Consider the following 12,246-nt stretch of genomic DNA (forward strand, 5'->3'; position numbering starts at 1 on the left):
CATAATTTTCTCATATTTAAAAAATCCAGGTAGGCATGTGGGATAATTCACATTACTCTGGATTAATGTACTTGAGGTCCTGTGGAAATTTGGCCATCTAAACTGTTATATAATATATTTATCTCACTGCTAAGGTAAATAAATGTAACACGTTTGAACCAATGGAACTGCATATGCTTGTGCCAAGTTTAATACTAGTCCTAAATGAAACTTCAGAAACGTATGTGAATATCTGGGAGCCCCATGTGGAGGCACCAAGTGCGTTGCTGCATAACCGGACAGCTGGTAAGTGGTGAAGGGACTCTTGCCTACAGGAGGCTGTGGGGGTGCATGTGCCACATGCCCCCCACAATTGTGCACAGTCCCTGCTGGTTGTGGCAGCAGCAGGAGAATGCATTGAACCCTCAGGATGCTCATGGACATGGCAGGCAGAGCCCCCTGGTGGCCCATGGCTCTGACTGAGTCCCAGGGGCTGCACATGTGGTGGCACCAAGTAAGCCTGGCCCACTCCCATGTGCCTTTAAGCCAGATCGGGCTGGCTCTGTGCCAGCATGTGGGGATCATGGCACTGCTGGTGAGTTGCACACAATTAGGCCAGGCTGGGCTGGATCAGTGCCTCCATGTGGGGCTTTGAGCACTCTGGTGGGGATGGGGAGCCACATATGGAAGTATGAAGCCCACCTGACCTAATGACATGCTACACCCCAGAGACTCTAAGGTGGTGGATCTGCCTGCCACAACCATGAGCCTCAAGGGCCCTCTGCCTGGTCCTGGCAGCAGAGACTGTGCACAGGGAGCTGCTGCTGTTGAAAGCAAGGGCTATCAATGAGGTAGGGAGTGCAGCAGGGGAGCCCACACCCACTCCACACAAACTCCATAGACTCCCTCACCCACATTCCCCCTTAAACCCCACCCCCACCCACCCCCTGCCTTTCCACAATCCCTGCAAACCCCACACACTCCCAACCTTCATTAACCCCACAACATACTTCCCCCACTCATCCCCCCCACCACACCCTATCCCCTCCCATACAATATAGAACAGTAAGACTTTATTTAAAGCTATGGCAATAGTCTCTATATACACCGGGGTGGACAAGGTTTGGCCCACCAGACACTTTCATTTGGCCTGTGGTGCCCATCAACAAATTGTACCCCACCCAGCCCTTCTGCCACGATGGTGGGAGTGAGGAATCCATCTGTGCACATGCCCCCAGCACCCTACTGCGCCTTGCTCCCACCTTCATGAGTGAAAGGGCCTGGCCTGGCCACCAGCAGCTTCTGAGCAGGGCTGCTGCTGCAGCAACTGGGGACCTGTTTGGCTTCCCCAGTGTCCCACTTGCTCTGGGCAGCAGGTATGGAAGTGACAGGGTGGGGGCAAAGCTGCAGCTGGGTGGAGCATGGACCATGGGGCTGGGGTTGGCGGCAGTGTGGAGCCCAGGCCCAGGAGGTCAGCAGCAGCACAGAGCTTCAGTGGGCAGTGTGTGGGTGAGAGGACGGGGGTGTGTGGGGACTCCCTCCCATCCCACACTTCCTCCATGGTGCACAGCCCTGGCAGGCAGTGGCAGCAGTAGGCAAGGGTGCTCAGGGCACTCATGCCTGGCACAGCTGCTGGTGCCTGGCAGCATGAGGCTCCAGCCAGCGCTGCACATTGTGGTGAGGAGTGCAGCCCCTGCTGGGCCAACTCTATCACTAGTGCTCCCTGCCAATGTTCCCTATAAAGTGCAGCGGTCCATGAACATGCCGCTTGTTGTAAAGTTCCCACTGGGTATGAAAAAGAAGCCTGCCACATAGGCTTAACTTAGAGTTAACATTTCTCTGAGATGGCCTCAAACAAAGGGCCAGTGCTATTCTGAAGGCTGACCCCAGATTAAAACAGGAAGGCCAAGCAGCAGAAAAATCCCTGCCTTGGATTTTCAAAGAGTGTACAGGCTGGTGGGGCCAACCTGGGAATGCACCCTGCCCCCCAGACACCAGCTTTCCCAACTGGGGCCAGGCCCTCCCCCACCTCCTCCCAGGCTGGGAGGGAAGCTCTTTTGGAAGGTGTATATACACTGAGATCACTCTTGCCGTGACTCAAAAATGTGCGAGTGGCTCGGAGCGATTCCCCTACATTGAAGCTGCTCTGGTAAGTCGAGGGAGCGTGCTCCTGGCTGAGCTACATAGGCCAAAGCCTCCTGAATGCTTGAGGGCCAAAGATCCCATGCAGATATATATATATTTCCTGCCCCCCCTTTGCAAATGAACTCTGCCTCTGGATGAATGCCAAAGCAGGCAATTGATTTCAGCCCACCTCAGGTTGAATCTAGCCCAGCCCCCGCACCCGTCTCGGAGAGGAGTCGCTGCCTGCCCTGTGTCACTCTCCCTCCCCATGGGGATACTGGTGCAGTGAGAAGTGGAGCAGAGTGGCCCCCACGCAGCTGAGTAGTAACTTACCACTGGTAAGGTGTCCCGTGGCAGCTCTGGTGCCTTCCCCACACTCCGCACCCAAAGTTGAGAGGAAGCCGCAACCCAGCTCCTCTCCAGATGAGTGCACAGCATTCAAAAGTTTGTACACAGCAAGATTTTTTTATTGTGCGCAGCTGCGTACACGCGTAGATTAGACAGAACCTTGCTCCCTGCTGCACATGCGTAGCCCCTATGCTTGATGGCAACCCCCTCTCCCAAAAGGAGTACTTCTTGGGGCAAGGGGAAGGACTTCTTGTGACAAAGGACAGGGGTTAGGGGGTGGGACTTTTGGTTCCAAGATGGTGATTGGGGGTGGGGGCACTTATCAAGTGGCAGAGCTACCCTTCTGGCCCTTGACAGCTCACCAAAAGTTGTTAGGTGATCCTACAGCCAAAACAGTTCCCCTGAGTTAGGGGAAGAAGGGGAGGCCTGGGAACTCCAGCAGCTACAGCAAAAAGCAATGGGAGGAGCCTGCAAGATACCAGTTAGACAGCCCTGATTTAGTGTACATTTCCCTACCAAACTAAAGCACCAGCCTAATATCTTACTCCTGTCTTTATCTTCTGGAGTATATTTTTATTAATACAATGTAATATTAAAATTAAATCTTAAACCACAAATTTAAAGCTATATTCCTTGATACTTCAACAGTGTAATGGGAAAGACTAAAAAAACCTTGAGAAAATTGTAGATATAAATCTCCTTAAAAGTGTCAAGCAGGCAGTAAGAGCCAGCAGATGATCATAACAAATTTCATACCTGTTGCTGTAGCACTTGTCATCCATTCTGGTAGTGGTTTCATCTCGGATTCCAAAGGCTCTGATGGAGTCTTCTTCAAGTCGTACTGTTCAGATGCTAACAACTCCATAAATTTGTCAGTAGTGATTTGAGATCTGTCCTCAGTTGTTTCTACATACGAAGGAGCAGGCAGAGAGATACCTGGTCCACCTCCTTCAAGCAGTTCTTCTTGATCATCCTCTAGACGCATGTATTGAGGAATGAGCTCCTGCTGTTCTGCACTTGACTGCTCTTGTTCTTCTGAGGTAAATTCCTGCTCTACTTCCCCAGGGGCCCATTCCTGTTCCCTGTCCCTTGGAGCTGGTTGCTCTGTGGTCAGTTCCTGCCCTGCTTCCTTTGGAACTTGCTCCCCTGAGGCCAGTTCCTGCTCCTCAATTAATTGTGCTGCCTCTGTTGGTTCATTCAGAGGCAAAGATTTCTCTGCTGTATCCACGTGATTGGTTTCTACCTGTGGTATTATTACAGGTGCATGCTCTATCATTTGCTTAACAGTGTCTGATACTTCAGTTTGATCTTCTTCACCAAGGATCTCCCCTGCCTCCTCTACATCAGCCATTTTCCTAAAATAAAAGTTTCCACTAGCTTTAACAGCCATCTTGCACAAATCAGAATTTCTCCCCAGTAGTTAAGACCTTATCGGGCCACCTTACCCAGAGAAGGCAGTCTTTCACTGTTTCCTACTCTGTTACTTAACCTATATTTTGGAGATTCCACCACCTCTCTGGGTAACCTGTTCCAGTGCTTCATCACCCTCCTAGTGAGAAAGTTTTTCCTAATATCCAACTTAAACTTCTCTTGCTGCAACTTAAAACCATTGCTCCTTGTTCTGTCACCACTGAGAACAGTCTAGCTCAGGGGCAGGCAATTATTTCAGGCAGAGGGGCACATACTTAGTTTTGGCAAGCTATTGAGGGCCACATGACAGGCAGTCAGGGACAGATGAATATCATTTTCTAAATTTTTTAGGGGCTCCTCGGGCCAGATGGAATGGCCTGGTGGGCCGCATACGGCCCATGGGCTGCATTTTGCCCACCCTTGGTCTAGCTTCATCCTCTTTCAAACCTCCGTTTAGGTTATTGAAAGCTATTATTAAATCTCTTCAGCTTTCTCTTCTCCAAACTAAATAAGCCCATTTCCCTCAGCCTCTCCTCATGTCCCACAGCCCTCAAACCATTTGTGTTGCCCTCTGCCGGACTTTCTCCAACTTGTCCGCACCCTTTCTGTAGTGGGAGACCCAAACCTGGACACAGTACCAGATATGGCTTCACCAGTACAGATCAGAAAGGAACAATCACTTCCCTGAATCTGCTGGCAATGCCCCTACTAACACAGTAGTTTCCACTCCGAATAGTTTGCACTCAGTGAGACTTGCTTATACAGGTAAGGCACAAGGGGATCTATTTTCCAGAACCTGCCACGGGAATATTCTGTGGTACCTCAGAGGCAGGGCAGAGCACAGCACAATTGCTCTTCCCCTTACAGGCTCTCCACCTCCTGCCCTACCGCTGCCAACCACAAGATGCAGCTTGGGTGGTTCCTTGGTCCAGAGCATGATACCCAGCTCCAGTGCCATGGTCTCTTGACGCCAGATTGCTGCAGATGGCTCACGGAGCAGGGCACCTGTACACGCGCTGCCTAGGTTCCGCAACTGAGCAAGCGCGCCTGGGCCACGGCCCATTCCCAGACTCCGGAGGAGAGCCGAAGCTACCACTACACCTCCAGCACCAGCAGGCACCACCGCAACCTTCGCCTTCGCCGCGCGCCACGAGGGGAAGGCGCCGCACTGCGCCTGCGCGCTCCCACCGACACCCGACTGCACTGCGCCTGCGCGCGGAAATCCACTCCGCACACTGCACGCCCCAGCCCCGCGGCTCGTGCCTTGCCGGTTGCTATGAAAGCAGATTCCATGGCTGCCCCACACCGCATGCGTCGCCCCTCGCCTCCGTGAGCCGGGCACTACCTCAGCGGCCGAGATCCAGCGAGGTCCTAGCGCGCCGCCGCCTCTTCCTGCTCGCGCCTTGTGGCGTCCACCTGGTGATACTGTCGCTATGGCAACCCCAGACTTCGCGAGATCCCGCGCGATCTGGGGGAGCATGCGCGGAGCGGCCCGGGACATAGGTTCTGCTTCCGGCAGGCGAGGCGGGCTGAGCTGCAGTTATGCGCCCCGCCCTCTCCCTCCACGCCCCAGCGCATGCGCTTCCACCTGGGCGTTTGGCAAAAGGCTCGCGGCGGTGCCCGCTCAGAAAGGGAAGCGCGTGCACAACGGTCCGCAGCTGCAGCTCGGGGCAGCGCTGCGCTCCGGCACTGCCTGGGGATGCTTTGCAACGTAAATTATTTCCACAGTTACCAAATGAAGAATTTACACGACTTAAAATACACCCATTTCTCAACGTGGTAGAAACTTTTATCCCGATACTGTAACAGAAGTGCTCAGCTGCAGCCTGTGGCTCTTAAAGAGATGACTCCGCACACAGACAGACCCACTAGCACTCAGTGCAGGGCTCTCCAATTTTCGCATGGACAGCAGCTGCAGAACCCCCAGCGGCGCTGCATGGGCCACACAGCACCCATGGGGAGTCCGACTTCATTGCGTAATAGATATAATGTATGACTGAGGCCACTGGCAACGCGTAGGGGGTGCATTGGATGCATGTTCACCCTGAGTGTGGCAGTGCACCCCCTGCAAAAAGGCAGCACTGACACTGCTGGTGGCACCTGCAGGTGGTCACCACTTGCCAACCCCCCCCCCTTGTCACTGGCATCTGTGGGCAGTCCACGATAGCTGCTAGCCACTGCTGACGGTGTCTGCAGGTGGTTGACCGCTAGCCAGCACTCGCCACCCCCCACCCACCCAACAGTACTTGGGTACAGCTGCCTGTGGGAGCTCCCTGCTGGCTGCCACCACTGCCTGAGGGAGCTTGCTGTGGCCCCGCAGCCTCTGGGGTCACGCAGTGTTCATGACTGAGGCCTTTGTTCTAACAACAGGCCTGCTGCATGCGCAAAAACTCCACTAGTCCCACGACAGTCCTGGAAGCAGCCCCGAGAATCCGGCTCTCCATGCTGGCTTCCTAATGATGTGCAAGATGGCGTGCTAGGATGGGGAAGCCACAAGGGACTGGATCCTAGTTGTGGCAGCACAGCCCTGGCACCTTCCCTGCCATCTGCCCCAGGGACTTGCGCACCCACTGCTGAATTCAATGAGCCGGGCTGGGGCTCTGCAGACCCTGGTGCATTTCCTTGCAGCCCACCTGGCTGCCCACCACAGCCAGTCTGTGCTCCAAGCAGCCCCCTGCTGCCTGCCACAGAGCCCAGGCTGCTCGCAGCAGGCAGTGGGAAGGCTGCAAGCAACTGCACTAGGGTCCACGGAGCTCCAGCGTGAAACATTGCTGGCAGCGGGTGCACCTTGAAGTGGATGGCAGGGATCAGGTCTCTCACAGCTCCCCCACCATCTGCCCTGAGGTGTGGATGAAAAGCAAAATGCCTTTGTGGGCCATGCTCTGACACCAATTCCGGGGTTGCCTACCCCCATAAATAAATCAGTTCTGTCACAAGGAACTCAGCAAGGCCGCAAAAGAACAGATAGTTTTAACACTACAATTTCCTGTGTGAAATCTCTGTAGTGCGGCTCTGTCAGCGCCACCTGTGAGCTGCCCTGCGGCTGCTTCACATTGTCACTGCTGCTGTGCTGGGCAGCCCAGATGCGGCGATGGCATTCGTACTTCAGCCTATCGTGGCGTGGGCTCCAGGCAGCCACACCAAAAGCTGTGCTGTGGCCGCAAGGGGAAGAGGCCACTTTCCCCCGTGCTGAGCAGCAGTTTCCGCCTAGCTGCTGCTGCCACTGCTCAGCCCCACAGCAAACCTGGAGCTGGTGTTGGGGCTCAGGTACAGCAGCAGCAGCACAGGACAAACTGCTGCTCAGTGCCGGGGAAAAGGACCCCGCCCCCCCTAGCACTGCCAGCGCTTCCTGGTGCAGTCATTTGGAGCCCACATGGGGCTGCCCTGTATCTGCTCTGCGCTGCCCTGTGGGGCAGCCCAAAAGCAGCGGTGACACGGTGTAGACATGGTGGAAATGTAGGATGGCCCAAAGTGGGCTCCAAGTGGCTGCACCACTTGGCACTGGCAGCAGGAGGGACCACTTCCCCTCCCATGCTGAGCAGCAGTTTGTTCTGTGCTGCCATTGCTCAGCCCAGATAGGTAAGCACAGGGCACACAGGTTTGGGATTGTATGTGCTGGTCTCCACCTGTACCGTGGGGCTGGGGGGAACTGGGAGCAAGTGGGAGCACAAGGTTTGTGCCAGTGCCCTGGGGCTAGCACCAGCGGGGCCCAGAGTAGGACAGTAGGAGCCTGGGGTCCCAGCCAACAGGGGCTCTATGGAGCCGAGCCAGCCACTCTTTCCCCTGCTGGTGCAGCCCAGTCTGGCTCCATAGACCCCTGCGAGCCCGCACCCCTGCCAGCCTGCTCTGGGCCCCACCGGCGCTGGCCCCACTTTCCCGCATGCCCACTCATTTCCACTCCCCCCCTCCTTTTTCCACTTCCCTGCCTGCCACTCCTGAACCACGTGGCTCCCAGCTGCATGGTCACAACAGCAGGATTCAGCAGGAGCCAGCCCGGCCCTGAGGACTGAGGACATGGCTGACTGGTGCCTTGACTCAGTGATCAGAGGGAGGTCCCCCAGCAGCTGATCCCACTGGGGGGAGTCCCCTGGTGGCCGATCCTACTCAACCAAAAGCAGCTGTGCTGTTTCTGGAAATCCCGTGGCCACTTGCAGAAGTGGCGCAGCCACTTGTACTGCCAGCCCCACTCCCCAGCCATCGCTTGCAGAGGGAGCACTGGTGCTCCCGCTGGCCCCCCTGCCTGCCAGCTGAACAGGGAGCACAGCTTGACAGGGTGCACCAGCAGTTTCAGGGGGTGCACGTGCACCCCCTACACATCATCCCTGACTGGCACAATTGCCAGTGGTCATTCCCTGCCTCCCCATCCCCCCCACCTTCTTACTGAATTTCCTGCTCCAGCGGGAATAAACAGCCCCATGGTCCCAGGCCAGAAGCCTCTGCTAGGTAGAATCTTCTGACTGTGGGGGGCAGGCCTTACTGTTGCAGGGTCCTGCCATGGCTTCCCCTGGGTCCTACTGCTGCTGGCTCCTGCCATCTTTGACAGGCAGCCAGGGGCAGATGAATATTAATTTTCTAAATTTTTTAGGGGCCCCATGGGCTGGATAGAATGGCCTGGCAGGCTGAATCTGGCCTGTGGTCTATATTTTGCCCACCCCTGGACTAGATCTCTGGAGGCCCCTTCCAGCCCTACTTCTCTATGAGTTCTGTAGTGTCGAGTTTTAAGCATCTCATGGCTGCAAGTTCCTTTGGACAAAGAGGTGGAGGCTTTCAAAGCTTTGGCTGGGATAATGTAGTTGGGGATGGTCCTGTTTTGAGCAGGGGGTTGGACCAGATGACTTCCAGAGGTCCCTTCCAACCACTTCTATGATTCTATATATTTTTTTGGTTTTCCCCCAAACATTCTCTGTGAAATAATATGAATATAAATAAAAAACAGCCCTTCTTGGCTTACACCAATTTCTTCTTCTCCCTCATCCCCTAAGATCTCCTGCTGTGGAGGAGAAACTGTCATATTCAGAATATAGCCAGCTAAACAGATAAGTAGGGTAGGATGCTGGTAGCAATGACTGCCTCCCTAACTGCTGTTACATGGCGATCAGCAGGTTGTTGGTTCTAACAAGCTCTAAGTGCTTCCATTAAGCTACATCCTACACATACTATTTTGCACTTACATAATGACTTTCATTAGAGAATATCAAAGTGCTTTAAAAAGGCAAGATTTCTTAACTTCAGCATTTGCACTGATTTACCATGAAGTACTACAGAAGGAAATCAAAATCTCTTTTTCTTTCCTCACATTCCTAGTATGGTTAAGGCAGAGAGGGAGGTGGAATCAAGCATATTTATTCCACCAATCAATCTCACTGAACTAAGCCTTGCTAGAATATCTGCCTTGGAATGAATCACTTATAAATCAAATTCAACAATAAATAATTCATCTGTACAAATATGTATGCTGTTTTTTGCTTCATTGATTTGCTCTACATACATATGTAGGGAGCTTGTGTGTAAAAGTAATGCCTTTTCTCTGGAAGGACTGTTTTTGTTAACCAGCAAAAAGCATTAGGTAAAAATGGACAATATTTTAAGTAGGGCACATTAAGACATCAGGCTTCTCAAAACTCATCTATTCTTTCTTACTACTTCATTGTCATATATGCGACTCAGGTGTAGCTCTTTGCACTCATGCACCAGAGGGGAAGCTTGGCATGATGGAGCCAGGTCCCTTTCCCTCGCTAAAACGAGTACTTCCAGTGGCAAAGGTTGGCGGGAGAGATGAGTAGGAGAGGACAAGGGATGGCAGGGATAGGACATCTGGTCCCAAGATGACAAACGTTGGTGGGGGGCAGCTGTCAGGGGGCAGGGCTACCCGTGCTGCCCTTGACAGCTCACAAGTCATTAAGCAGTCCTCCAGCTGAAATCATTGCCCACTCCTGTTATAGGCAGTAGAATATTACAAGTACTGCTTGATTTTCTTTAGCAGCATATGGTAGGACCAGACTATCCAAATATTTATGTTGTTGCTGTAACAGTTATGTTTTGGTTAGAGATCAGAAAGAACTGGAAGTTACTACAGGATTTTGTAACTGAATTATAAAAGCGAAGTTCTCTTGAAGGCAAATTTAAAAGAGCTATTGCACTTGATATAATAATTATGATAGTTTGCATCTCATATCAGTTCACTACTGGCTCTCTACAACAGTAGTTCTCAGCCTTGTTAGACTTGATACACCCCTCCAAAAATGCCAGCTCTTGGTTTTTGGTTATTCTTGCCTATGGAGAAATAATAGAGCAATACTGCCATTGTAAAGAACTCAAAGACCACAACAGGTCACAGACTGATTTTGACATTATGGATTCTTATTCAAAATCTCTGGGCTTATCTTGTGAATCATATGTAGATACTCACACACTTGATAGTGCTGGTATTGAACAACACATTGTTGCACACTGAGAATCCCTGATGTAAAACTATTCTTTCACCTGTTCACCTGTGTTCAGCTTGTAATACCTTAGCATTTGTCATCTGACACAACTGCATTTATATAACTGTAGTCCTCATGTAAAATCCCATCTAGTGGCTTTATCTTGGGAAACAATCAACCTTACTAATCTTAAAGAACTATTTAAAACATTCTTATTGTGGATCAGCAGTAGTATTGCAGGAAGATAAATCCAACTAGACAACATACTGAAAATTGGATGTGCTCTCATTACTAAGACAAAGAGACAACCAAGCCTACCTCACTTAAAAATAATCAAAGAACTCAACTATCCAAAATCTAGCCAGCAGTCAAATAACTAAGTTCTATTTTTAAAACATTGACTTGTCAACTTTTACAGTGCAGTTGTCTATCCAATTGATTCAGAGGCTAGGTACAGACATTCAAAAAGCCTGAGGCGAATTCTAACTTATGCAGGTTTCTCTAAGCAGACTACATTAGTTCAGAACCAGACAGAATGCAAGTTCACCCTTTCATGGAGGGTAGGGGCCACAAAGGCTGCCTGCACTGACCAAGGAAGTGTGGCAGAACCTGCCAGGAGCACACTACCTCCCTGCCCCCACTGCAGGTGTCAGCTGCAGGCAGCCACCAGAGGGAGGCTTACTTGCCCCCCAGCTTGTGATGGCATAGGAGTCCCTGGGCTTTGTTTGGCATGAGGGCACAGGGGTCCACCCAAGGCAGAAGGAGGCAAAAGCAGGGACTTGGGAGCTGCTGAGGGGAGGCAGTGCCAGCGGTGCAACCTGTCAGCTTAGCAGGGCACAGAAAACTTAAAAATTTGAAGTATTATTATGTATAAATACAATAGTGAGATCTTAAGTTACATGTAAGATGTTATACAGCACAACAAAGTCATAGGCAGGGATCCTGGTTTTCTCTGTTAAAAAATCCAAAATTCTCCAATTAAAACACCCAAAATCCAAGTTTTTCTGCGATTAAAATGAAACACCACTATATATATCTATTTTATGTTCAGGCAACCCCTGCTTAGCATTCTTAATTGATTCCTGAAAAACCAAGTGTTAAGTGAAATGAGCATTAAGCGAAACCGAAAGTATCTGACGACCCAAGATGGCGACTGCAATCATTTCTAATGACCCAAGATGGTGACCGTAAGTGTTACAACAAACTCACTGAGTGCTAAGTGAAATATAGGTATCAATTTAAAATGAGTGTTATAGCAAAACAGCGTTAAGGAGGGGTTGCCTGTATACAGGTATCAGTTGAACACACTGTTTTATGAATATATTTACCATTTTAAAGCAATTTGGAAGCCTACCAGTGCTTCAATCATTATAATACAATACATTCTAAATACTTAAATATTTTAGCATTTAATTTTGGTTTTTTATCATGGAAAACTCAGAACTCCCCATATCCACTTCACTCACCAGGATGTAGGTCGAGTTCCAGCTGTCCCTACTGCTTTGTGGTGTTAAGCTGCCTTGATATGCGAGTGCCCTGCTCCTGCCGTTGCCCCTTACTCCCAACCCACAGCCCCCCCCACCCCCAGCTCTGTCAGTCCCCGTCACTCCCAACCCACATTCCCCTGTGCCCCCCAGTCCTGCTGGCGCCCCTTCCCACCCCTCCAGACCCTAGCCCCTTAGTGTGGGGAAGGCTGTGGGTGTGGACATCAACGATGCCATAGGCGATGCATGGGGAGGGGAGGGGTACATGTGCCCTCCCAGATCCCTACACCCACAGGAGGACATGAAGCTGCCGCCTCGCTGGACCAGCACCTAGCAGCTGCCACTTCCATGGCCCAGTGGGCGGGACCCAGTACAGAAGGGAGTACTGCACTGCCATGACTGCTGAGGTGAGGTGCCTCTACCAGCCTGGCAGCAGCAGAGGGAACACAACTCCATGCTGTCAGAAGCCCTGCACC

General features: G+C 51.6%; 1 protein-coding gene across 1 annotated transcript in view; it reads right to left on the minus strand.

The window, feature by feature from the left end:
- IQUB (IQ motif and ubiquitin domain containing) overlaps positions 1 to 3,950 on the minus strand; it is a 54,305-nt gene extending 50,355 nt beyond the window's left edge. Inside the window, exons 1-2 of the mRNA XM_019543449.1 lie at positions 3,897 to 3,950; positions 3,208 to 3,806 (exon numbers count right to left, since the gene is read on the minus strand). Coding sequence (XP_019398994.1) covers positions 3,208 to 3,802 — 595 coding nt within the window. The 5' untranslated portion in view covers positions 3,803 to 3,806; positions 3,897 to 3,950. The remainder of the gene's footprint in view (positions 1 to 3,207; positions 3,807 to 3,896) is intronic.
- Positions 3,951 to 12,246: the final 8,296 nt, after the last annotated feature.

Source organism: Crocodylus porosus, unplaced genomic scaffold, assembly GCF_001723895.1.
Source record: "Crocodylus porosus isolate Cpor-Errol unplaced genomic scaffold, CroPor_comp1, whole genome shotgun sequence".
Lineage (NCBI taxonomy): Eukaryota > Metazoa > Chordata > Crocodylia > Crocodylidae > Crocodylus > Crocodylus porosus.